At 41.8% G+C, this 12,352-nt stretch overlaps 1 protein-coding gene across 4 annotated transcripts in view; it reads right to left on the bottom strand.

The window, feature by feature from the left end:
* The window catches only part of LOC124014510 (H(+)/Cl(-) exchange transporter 3), a 68,197-nt gene that overhangs the window by 46,805 nt on the left and 9,040 nt on the right, over window positions 1-12,352 (bottom strand). For 3 of the 4 annotated variants that reach the window (XM_046329595.1, XM_046329597.1, XM_046329598.1), the window contains exon 2: window positions 5,406-5,598. The exons of the other annotated variant lie outside the window; for it this stretch is intronic. In XM_046329595.1, coding sequence (XP_046185551.1) covers window positions 5,406-5,571 — 166 coding nt within the window. In that variant the 5' untranslated portion in view covers window positions 5,572-5,598. The remainder of the gene's footprint in view (window positions 1-5,405; window positions 5,599-12,352) is intronic. 4 annotated transcript variants of the gene reach the window in all.

Genomic DNA, 12,352 nt, shown 5'->3' with positions numbered 1-12,352 from the left:
CAGGCTTCCTTCTTTTCTATATGTCAATTAGGTTAGTGTTGTGGAGTAACTATAATGTTGTTGATCCATCCTCATTTTCTCCTATCACAGCCATTAAACTCTGCAACTGTTTTAAAGTCACTATTGGCCTTATGGTGAAATCCCTAAGCGGTTTACTTCCTTTCCGGCAACTGATTTAGGAAGGACGTCTGTATCTTTGTAGTGACTGGGTGTATTGATATACCATCCCAAGTGTAATTAATAACTTCACCATGCTCAAAATGATATTTAATGTCTGTTTTTTTACCCATCTACCAATAGGTGCCCTTCTTTGCGAGGCATTTGAAAACCTCCTTGGTCTTTGTAGTTGAATCTGTGTTTGAAATGTACTGCTCGACTGAGGGACCTTACAGACAGTTGTATGTGTGGGGTACAGAGATGAGGTAGTTGTTCAAAAATCATGTTAAAACACTATTATTGCACACAGTGAGTCCATGCAACTTATTATTGTCACACCCTGATCTGTTTCACCTGTCTTTGTGATTGTCTCCACCCCCCTCCAGGTGTCGCCCATTTTCCCCATTATCCCAAGTGTTTTATACCTGTGTTCTCTGTTTGTCTGTTGCCAGTTCGTCTTGTCATGCCAACCAGCGTTTTTATGTCAGCTCCTGCTTTTCACCAGTCTCTCTTATCTCGTCCTCCTGGTTTTTGACCCTTCCCTATCCTGACCCTGTACCCATCCGCCTGACCACACTGCCTGCCTGCCATCCTGTACCTTTGCCCCCCCCCCCCCTCCTCTGGATTACCAACCTTTGCCTGAGCCTGCCTGCCGACCTGTCCCATTGCTGTAATAAACATTGTTACTTCGACACGGTCTGCATCTGGGTCTTACCTTGATACCTGATAATTATGTGACTTGTTAAGCACATTTTTACTCCTGAACTTATTTAGGCAAAGGGATTGAATACTTGACTCAAGACATTTCAGATTTTCATTTTTAATTCATTAGTAAACATTTCTAAAAACACAATTACACTTTGACATTATGGGGTATTGTGTGTAGGCCTGTGACAAATAATCTAAACTTAATACATTTTAAATTAAGGCTGTAACAACAAAAAGTGGAAAAGGTCAAGGTGTGTGAAACCTGAGGGCACTCTATGTATAAATTGTGACAGGTTTTCATGTCTTTGCAATTAGTTTATTTTCGTTTGTGCTCATTAGCATATTTAGCTAGCAGCTTCTATAAAAATCCGCTAGTACTTGTGCTAATTTTGTTAGCATTTTGGTAATTGACACCTGTGCTTTTTTTTGTATTTTTAGCGCAAAAAAAACAGTAATACCAGTAATACCGTATATCCTGGGATGAGAGAAGGACAGTATGACGATATGAAAATTTGGTTACTGCCCAACCTTAGAGGCCACTGATTGAACAGAGATTACTGAGAGTGACCTTGTGTGTAACCCAATACCGGCCAAAACGCGCACGCCACACAATGACCCGCTTCTCTGTGTGTCCTACTGAACAAAGCCTGGTCACCCTCACTGGAGCGCTATTATACAGCCAGCCTTCACTGGGTCATTAATTATTAATATGTCGGGTCTGCTCTGCCTCTGTCTGGTCTCCTTAAGTGTAGGACACACAGCACTTACACGACACAGCATATTCCAAAGTAAAGTTATGATAGGTAAGAGCACAGAGCATGGTGGAGAAATTCAACCTTAACATTCCTAGATACATATTGCTTGATGTGAGGAATCCTGCCAATAACTAATGTACTCTAAAACTGCCCTAAGGCTGAATCAATGCAGCATGAGAACATTATGAGCCTTTTACACTAGGCCTACATGACACAATATTTAGATTCACTCTCTTGGTTTACCAGCCGTTTCCGCATTCAACAGCCACAGTTGAAGTCGGAAGTTTACGTACACTATTGTTGGAGTCATTAAAACTCGTTTTTCAACCACTCCACAAAATCCTTGTTAACAAACAATAGTTTCAGCAAGTCAGTTAGGACATATACTTTGTGCATGACACAAGCAATTTTTCCAACAATTATTTACAGATAGATTATTTAACTTATAACTCACTGTATCACAATTCCAGTGGATCAGAAGTTTACATACACTAAATTGACTGCGCCTTTAAACGGCTTGGAAAATTCCAGAAAAGTATGTCATGGCTTTAGAAGCTTCTGATTCGTCAATTCGAGGTTTACCTGTGGATGTATTTCAAGGCCTACCTTCAAACTCAGTGCCTCTGTGCTTGTCATCATGGGAGCTAGGGGGCAGAATTTTCACTTTTAGATAAATAGCGTACCCAATTTCAACTTCCTGCTACTCATGCCAAGAATATAAGATATGATAATAATAATATAAGATATTATTCATAGATTTGGATAGAAAACACTGAAGTTTCTAAAACTGTTTGATCATGTCTGTGAGTATAACAGAACTTATGTAGCAGGCAAAACCCCGAGGACTAACTGTTCAGATTTAATTTTTTCCCCCATCTGTTCCCTGAGTTGTCTTTGCCAAGGGATATTTCATAGGAACCTGTTTTCAGTTCCTACCGCTTCCACTGGATGTCACCAGTCTTTGGAATGTGATTGAGGTTATTCCTTTGTTAATGAAGAAGTAGGCCAACTTAGAACTGGGTAACACTTTTGTGAGTTGCGCAAGATGTGAAAAGCAGCGCTGGTTTGTTTTCATTCCTGTATTGAACACAGATTGCCCCATCTACAATTTGATTGATTATTAATGTTTAAAAATACCTAAAGTTGTATTACAAAAGTAGTTTGAAATATTTTGGCAAAGTTCATAGGCAACTTTTGAAATATTTTGTAGTGACATTGCGTTTTTTGTAAGCTGTTTTTTTCTGGATCAAACGCGCTTTATAAATGGACATTTTGGATATATATGGACGGAATTAATCGAACAAAAGGACCAATTGTGATGTTTATGGGACATATTGGAATGCCAACAAAAGAATCTCATCAAAGGTAATGCATGTTTTATATTTTATTTCAGCATTTTGTGTAGTGCCTGCAGGGTCGAAATATGTTAAATGTCCTTCCATAAGCGTGCTGAAAATCTGTTAATTTGTTTACAGTAAAATAGCATTGTATCTGGTCAAACACCATTTTTTCCAGATGTTTACTAAGGGTTGGTAACAAGCTGATTGGTCGGCTATTTGAGCCAGTAAAAGGGGGCTTTACTATTCTTGGGTAGCGGAATTACTTTTGCTTCCCTCCAAGCCTGGGGGCACACACTTTCTAGTAGGCTTAGACTAAAGATATGGCAAATAGGAGTGGCAATATCGTCAGCTATTTTCGTCAGTAATTTTCTATCCAAGTTGTCAGACCACAGTGGCTTGTCATTGTTAATAGACAACAATAATTTGTTCACCTCTTCCACACTCACTTTATGGAAACCAAAATTACAACGCTTGTCTTTCATAATTTGATCAGTTACACTGTGTAGTGTCAGCGTTTGTTGCTGGCATTTCATGCCTAAATTTGCTAATCTTGCCAATGAAAAAAATCCTTAAAGTAGATGAGCCTAACAGAAGACAATTTGCCAAGTACTCAGAAACTCGTACTGCATTCACAGGGGCGCACACACACGAGGAGCTCTGTGCTTGTATACAACACTCCAGAGACGAGGATAAGGAGAGGATTGTGCAGCAGAGAGTAAAAATGTCAAGAACTCCCTTGGCACCCTTAAGCACAACTTAAAGTAAACTCTGGTAATGAAAAAGAACAACTCTACTTTAGAATATTATTATGTCCCATCAGACTCAATCAGACAAAAGGCTCTCTTTATTTGGCTTTCCTTGGGCTCTGCTTACATCCATGGTTTGACAAATGTACATTAGTACTGGCAATCCGTTTGTAAATCTTCTCTCAAACCAACGCACGTACAAACACGCATACATAAGTTCAAACTCAGTTAAAAGTGTCAAAGAGTTAAGCACGAAGTTCTTCCTCAGCATGAGCGAGTTTCTGCCACACACACAAATACATGTATTAAGTAGGTTTCGATTAAGTAGCATTTCAAGAAGACCTTCAGATACGACAAGCTTCCCTAATTACTATTCACAGTCGCTGCAGCCAACAATAACTAGCCATATTAAACAACATATCAGCTATGAGGGAGCTGGTTCTCTTTTGAACAGCAACAAGAAGGCCAAGCTAGAGGAGCCTGCAGAAGCCAGCGTAACTATGGTTACAAGACATGAATCAGCAGCACAAGCGTCAGGCCAGCAGGCAGCAACAGGAAACAAGCAGGATGTGGCAGTAGTTGACACGGGACACCTGCTATTACAGAGCAGAGTACACTGGGCCAGGGAAGCAGGAGAGGGTGTGAAAGGAACAGGTGATTGGTACAGGACTGAAAGACAGGGAGCATCGGTTGGCACAGGAACAATGTGAAAGGATGCATTTATATCTACATCATAGTGATGAGTGGAATATCATCTGCAACACACCTACAAAGCTGTATATTACAATATACAACTAAAAAAATCCACACCCACAAAGCACAACGTGTGCAGTTCAAGTGTCCAATCACAAAGCCGTATGGTACAAGCCACACCTAGAAAAGCAGCAAAGGCCAAAAGTAGCACAACCACAAAACCTGCAAGAAGTAAAGCCACAAGTCACGACCACAAACTAAACAGGAACTGAAGCACCATGAATGGAGAAGTGAATAAGGTACATGGATGGTGATGGCAGGGAAAATAAAACAAGGTTTACAGGAATGGACATAGTCTGGTCCCAGATCTGTTTCTTTGTGCTGTATTTGCCAGCTCCTATGGCTGTTGTCATACAAAAACATGCTGGTTGATCTGGGACCGGGCTAGTATGAATGAGGCTGCAAGCACAAAACAAACACAAAAACAAGATGGCAGCAGCCAGCCGGGAGGGGAACCCAACCAATCACGGGTATGGGTGGAGGTGACAGGTATGAATGGTAGCGGAACTAAAGTCAAGAGGTGGCAGGCAGGTGACATCTGATGGAGGGTGTGGTTTGGGATGGGGTGTCATGGATAGATGGAGGGTTGATGATACGTGTCGTGGGCAGAAAGCAGCAGAGAGCATCAACAGTAGGGCTCACAAAAGCAAGGGTAAAACTGCAAATCACAGGGTAGCAAGGGGGCCAAGTGGGTGAGGCAGCATTGAGTGGGTTGATCAGCAATGCAGCAAATTTGGCAAGGCGGCCAGGATAGGAAGCTCACAATAACACAGCTCACAATATCCATCCATGGATAGACCCACAGCTTCCGGCCTGGACCAGACCCTCTTCATCTGACCAAAATTGCCCAGCCAGAGCCTCTCTCCCCTGGGGTCAACAGCCCGGCACTATGGGGGTGATAGTGGGTGTCTGGTGGCGTAGTCGGCAGCAATTAGCAGTGGGCCTACCTGGGGAAGTGGCATCTCCGTCCAGAAGGTTGTCGTCCTCAGAGGTGTGGAAGTCCATGACGACTCCGGCGCCATCCAGTAGCTCCTCGTCGCTGCTGGCACTGGCAATGCTGTTGTAGCTGTTCCTGTAGTAGCCCTTCCTGTTGAAGAGCTGCTCCGACTCCATTTAGCTACGTGCTACACAGGCAGTGCCCTGCGTGGGAACACAAACACAGTCTCAGATCACAGGGCGGGCACTGGAGATGCTGTTGTAGCTGTTTCTGTGGTAGCCCCTGTTGAACTTGAGCTGCTGGAAAACACACACAGGCACATACACTCAGGCAGAGAGGAAAGTCCACAGCTCAGCCTGGCTGTAACCAGAAGGCGGAATTAAATGTGGGTAAGGTTTCCGTTTCAGATTCGTTCTGATTCCCGAACCTCGTTACCAGCCTTGCGGCAGTGTCGTTTCTGGTTGGTGATAGAGGATGGAAAGAAGGGCGGAAGAAGGGATAGGGAAGGAAGGAGGGTCATTAGGACACATGATGAGTGTGAAATGTCAGACCCAGAGACTTCACTAAAGAGGAAGACTGAGGTGACAGAGAAGTAGCAGTAAACTCATCAGCTGTGTTGTTTCTGTCAGCATGGAGGACTGTGATGATGGAGGACCCTGGTGGTGAACATCCTCAGGCCCATACTGTGAAAAATGTATATCATTACCTCTGTCTGGTTGTCTGAGAGTGTGTGCTAGATTGGAATCATAAGCCTGTACCCTGCACAACACCTCTGTCTGAATTTGGAATTGGACTGTTTGGTGCCCACTCAGGAGGAGATGTTGATTCCTATTGGAAATCATTTTGTTTACCTTTCCAGTCCATCAGGAATATGGGACATTTTTACTGCATCCGTTTTGAGGAATTACATAAATACAAACCATTTATGTGTGGGAAGAACCAGCCAGTAGTGTTTATGTCTATTTTTAGTTTGGGGATTAGGATGAACAGAGTGATGCTGATTTAGAACAAAATAGTAGAGCACACTAACCTCACTATTTCCCCCCTAGTGGAAGCATGGACCAGAAATATTTTCTTGCCATTTTAAAGTAAAATTCCTGTAATTCTACACATTTTGCCATGCAGCGGAGTAAACAATTAGCTGTTTTAATGCCAATCTCTTGCAATTCTATGCATTTTGCCATTGCTAATGCTGTGTTATTTTGCTCAAACATAGTAACAAAATATATACTGCTACATTCATTACTTTTGGAATTTTCAATTCTCCTTGACAGCTTTAATTTTGGTGATTGAGAATTCTCAAAGATTATATTATTTGAAAATATATAGGTCCATTATCTTTTCTACATAGTTTATTTGGTTTTAATAGTTTAAAGTTAACACTAAAAGCATTTCTACAGCCAGAAAATGTATTTTGAAGTTTACATACACCTTAGCCAATATATTTACACTCAGTTTTTCACAATTCCTGACATTTAATCCTAGTAAAAATGCCCTGTTTTAGGTCAGTTAAGATCACCACTTTATTTTAAGAATGTGAAATGTCAGATTAATAGTAGAGAGAAAGATTTATTTCAGCTTGTATTTCTTTCATCACATTCCCAGTGGGTCAGAAGTTTACATACGCTGAATTAGTATTTGGTAGCATTGCCATTAAATTATTTAACTTGTGGGTCAAACGTTTCAGGTAGCCTTCCACAAGCTTCCCACAGTAAATTGGGTGAATTTTGGCCCATTCCTCCTGACAGAGCTGGTGTAACCGAGTCAAGTTTGTAGGCCTCCTTGCTCGCACACGCCTTTTCAGTTCTGCCCACAAACTTTCTATAGGATTGCCTTGACATTGTTGTCCTTAAGCCATTTTGCCACACCTTTGGAAGTATGCTTGGGGTCATTGTCCATTTGGAAGACCCATTTGCGACCAAGCTTTAACTTCCTGACTGATGTCTTGAGATGTTGCTTCAATATATCCACATAATTTTCCTCCCTTATGAAGCCATCTATTTTGTGAAGTGCACCAGTCCCTCCTGCAGCAAAGCACCCCCACAACATGATGCTGCCACCCCCGTGCTTCACGGTTGGGATGGTGTTCTTCGGCTTGCAAGCCTCCCCCTTTTTCCTCCAAACATAACGATGGTCATTATGGCCAAAAAGTTATATTTTTGTTTCATCAGACCAGAGGACATTTCTCCAAAAAGTACGATCTTTGTCCCCATGTGCAATTGCAAACTGTAGTCTGACTTTTTTTATGGCGGTTTTGGAGCAGTGGCTTCTTCCTTGCTGAGTGGCCTTTCAGGTTATGTCGATATAGAACTCGTTTTACTGTGGATATAGATACTTTTGTACCTGTTTCCTCCAGCATCTTCACAAGGTCCTTTGCTGTTGTTCTGGGATTGATTTGCACTTTTTGCACCAAAGTACGTTCTTCTCTAGGAGACAGAATACATCTCCTTCCTGAGCGGTATAATGGCTGCGTGGTCCCATGGTGTTTATACTTGCGTACTATTGTTTCTACAGATGAACTTAGTACATTCAGGCATTTGGAAATTGCTCCCAAGGATGAACCAGACTTGTGGAGGTCTATAGATTGTTTTCTGAGGTCTTGGCTGATTTATTTTTGATTTTCCCATGATGTCAAGCAAAGAGGCACTGAGTTTGAAGGTAGGCCTTGAAATACATCCACAGGTACACCTCCAATTGACTCAAATTATGTAAATTAGCCTATCAGAAGCTTCTAAAGCAATGACATAATTTTCTGGAATTTTCCAAGCTGTTTAAAGGCACAGTCAACTTAGTGTATGTAAACGTCTGATCCACTGGAATTGTGATACAGTGAGTTATAAGTGAAATAATCTGTCTGTAAACAATTGTTGGGAATATTTGTGGAGTGGTTGAAAAATGAGTTTTAATGACTCCAACCTAAGTGTATATGTAAACTTCCAACTGTAGGCAAACGCTTAGGTGGCCCATCCGAGGATTTCAATGGCAGAAAACTCCCTGCTAGCTACTAGCTAGCCAATGTGACTGTGAATAAGTGGGTTAATGATTCTTCTACGAATGGTTTCTGGCTTTACCTAGCAAGAGGTGATCTTTTTTTACGTGATAAAAAAGGGTAGGCCTATGAGATGAAATGGAAGCAGGTTGAGCTAATGATATGTCTGAATCACGTAGAGTAACTTAATATAACCGTGTATCATCATACTATCCAGACCCAGAGCGATGAGAACTAAATGAATCCTAAAGTGAACAGTACTAAATCAAATGGCAGGCAGCAAATGATTTCATCTATATATGAGTCACCAATTTACAGCCAGAGAGCCTAAACCCATTATACAGGGATATTGTTTGATATACTCCTTTACTTTAGAGTAAAGTGACTGTAGGCCATATCCTCGATTTAATTTACTGCTCTGAAAACTTATTTGACTGTCAGGCAGTGGTATCACTGACTCTTATGGGGAGATTATGAATTCTCCCAGAGTCCACGGATAGTGTAGTATATCCTCTCTCGACAGAGAAATGGAAGTCCCACAAGTCACGAGCTCATAATGACAGGAAGAAATAGAGTCAAAATCCTTCTAGGCTTCCTCCCGTTTCATTTACACTCATCAACGTTCAAAAGCAAAAGGAGATGATAGTGTCACTGATGTCACTACAGCTTATGTTCCATTCAAGTATAGGAATCTTGCAGGGCTCCCGAATGGCACAGCGGTCTAAGGCACTGCCTCTCAGTGCTAGAGGTGTCACTACAGACCCCGGTTCGATTCCAGGCTGTATCACAACCGGCCGTGATTTGGAGTCCCATAGGGCGGCGCACAATTGACCCAATGCCGTCCGGTTTAGGGTTTTGCCGGGATAGGCAGTCATTGTAAATAAGAATTTGTTCTTAACTAACTTCCCTAGTTAAATAAAGGTTAAATAGAAATATATAAACTCTGTAATGACTACAATGTGAGACAGACACTCATAATTTTCTCATATCCACCCCCCCAATCCTTAACAGCACATCCCTAGGTGTCTATGGAGGTGACAACACACCAGAGACTAGAGAGCCTACATTTCACGAGCCTGGTCTCATAGCTTTACATACAGTAACTAACTCTTCATGACATAGACCAACAGACTGGACCACTAGCCTAACAACTTCCCCTCTCACCTTGAATCAAGAAATCCCTTTGAGCTGTATTCAATTAAAGCAGGAAATTCTATTCTGTTTGTTTTTAGGAGGAATGCCAACAAGTCCAAGAGCGCTCTTGGTTCTTGGTTAACAAGTGTGAGCCTTTTTCAACCTCCATCTTGGCACCAGTTACTGTGGTCATGAGCTTGCTAGGCCCAGTGCCCACCAAGCTGTGAACACGCTCAGCAGGAGTTTCAACTCTCAAGAAGACAAAAACCTAAGATGACCTAGGTCATTCCGAGTGAAAATTTAACAAAAATCGCAATTAGAATGTTTTATTCCCTGAATTGTGGTACAAAGAAATGATAGGCTATTTGAAGGAAAGATCTTGGACATTTACAGAATAACACTGCAGGAGTCTGAACTGTCTGTTCCCACCCAGTCTGGGGAAGTGTCTACTCTGTTCCTCTGTTCTCTCACTTCTTCTCCACAAGGTTGAGATGAAGCCGTGAACGTTTTGGTAAAACTATACGACCATCAGGCTTCAGCACTGACGGGGAGAAAGTGGGTCCATTTGGTCTCAGAACCGACCGAAAGGGTGTGAAATGATCCATCTTAAATAAGATAAGCTTTGTCATAGACTCACATGCAACAGATATCCGATACATGAAGTTGCTTACTGCAAAGCAAGGCTACGGTTTCGATGAGGAACGATACAAACAGGCTGAATTTGAGAGGAATATTCCTTTAGAAAACAGCTCCTATGAAGGATACATGATCCCTATCCTTTTTGACCCTGACATTTGAGAATATGGATGAGAATAGATGTGTTTGAATGATGGGAAAGCGTTATCTGAGGTGCCAAAACGAGCCGGGCCTGGCAGTGACAGTTACACAACTTATTAGAGCCGGGACGATATCAGTATCGCAATGTTTTTCCCATGACAAAAATGAAAACACGAAGCAGGTCAAACTCTGCGGTCCTTTAAAACATGCTGTATGTCAAAAATATTGTGTGCTTTCACTTGGGAAATAAACAAATGTGACTCTGGATGACAACATATTGATGTTTGTTTCCAACATTAAGGATGTTTTCCTAAAGAAGTTAAATCGGCTTCGTGTTTTGTTTCCTTGTCACGGTACTTACGAGTATCACAATACTGGTATCGTCCTGGACCCACAACTTATAAAGCAGGCGAGAGAGTAGGCCTCTTCTTTCAGTAGTCAAGGACCTAGATGTTGCCAGGGGAAACTGTTGCTGGGATATGACTCAGCGTTTTGCCCGCCCCTCAGTGATATGATCACACCTCCTGTAAGGCAGCCTCACCACTGCCAACACTACAGGTTGACACACCTCCAAAACAACTCTTTTTTTCAATTACAGTTGCTTTCTACATTACCTCCGCCACTTATACACCTCAACTACATCGATCCCCAATCCTACCTACTGTCATAATCAATTTACTAGGGTGTAGTAATGCAATAACGTTCAACTGAAAGTTGTGAAAACCACTGTTTTCAAGCTCTCTAAGCTTCCATTAATGCTGCACATTAATGCTGCAAATTTTAGGAGTCAGTTACTTTGAGAGCTGACCAAGCAAAAAAAAGATGTCAGCCAAGTCTTGAGAAATATACCAGACCAGTGCCAGGAACTTGTGTTGTGACATTGTAGAAGTAAGAGGGGGGAAAAAATAAGATTCTTGAATAAGAGGTCAGCACTGTCACAAATGGAACACAGAATATGGACATTAATATTGTCCCTAAAAATAATATGAATAAATGCCCGGCACCTAAATAATAAAAAGAGTCTCGGCAGAGTAAGCCTAGAGTATACATTTTAGGGAAAATAACGCATATATATATTTTTCAACCATTTTCTCATCTTAAAAATGAGGCATAAGTAATGGCTTTGATTTCTGGTCAAACAGATGGAAACGGAGTCTTAGAGAACCTCTACCAGAAAAAATGTATTAAAAGGTATATCAACACTTATATTTAAATGAGTCTTCCACTTATTTAGTTTGAGGAATTATTTGCCTTATGTAAGTTTAAGAAACATTGCCATGTGCCTTGTAATTTCCTAATTTCTCAGTCACACTCTGATCCAATTCACCGGTCTTGTGCTTGTCTCCACCCCCCACCAGGTGTCTACCATTTGTCCGCATTATCTCATGTGTATTTATACCTGCGTTTTCTATTTGTCTGTTGGCAGTTTGTCTTGTCCTACCAGCGTGTTCCCTGTGCTCTAGTTTTTCTAAAGTCTAACCAGTTCTGACCATTCTGCCTGTCCTGATCCTGCCCGCCGTCCTGTACCTGCCTGACTGATTTGGATTGCGACTCTTGGCCTGCCTTGACTTACATTTTGCCTGCCCCTTGAACTATAATAAACTCTGACTCGTACTATCTGCCTCCTGTGTCTGCCTCTGGGTCTTAGCCTGAGGCCTGATATTCTCTCCCTCATGAGGGAGGAAAAAGAAAATTCACAGAAGTATCAGGTAAAGGTAGACCTACCAATTAGTTAGTGTATTTACTGACAAAGATTTTTGTTTATGAATTATTAAGTGATTAAAACTTGTAATTCTTTCACCAAAAGGAATTACTGCAATTGAGTCACAAAGTTGGGTCACCTTCTACTCGCTCTCTGCCTCCCTCTTCTCGCTCTCTGCCTCCCTCTTCTCGCTCTCTCTTTGCCTCTCTCTCTCTCTTTGCCTCTCTCTCTCTCTTTGCCTCTCTCTCTCTCTTTGCCTCTCTCTCTCTCTTTGCCTCTCTCTCTCTTTGCCTTTGCCTCTCTCTCTCCTTTGCCCTCTCTCTCTTTGCTCTTGCCTCCTCTCTCTCTCCTCTTG

The sequence above is a fragment of the Oncorhynchus gorbuscha genome, linkage group LG25 (genome assembly GCF_021184085.1).
Source record: "Oncorhynchus gorbuscha isolate QuinsamMale2020 ecotype Even-year linkage group LG25, OgorEven_v1.0, whole genome shotgun sequence".
In the NCBI taxonomy this organism is placed as follows: domain Eukaryota; kingdom Metazoa; phylum Chordata; class Actinopteri; order Salmoniformes; family Salmonidae; genus Oncorhynchus; species Oncorhynchus gorbuscha.
This window is presented reverse-complemented; position numbering and strand designations above follow the sequence as displayed.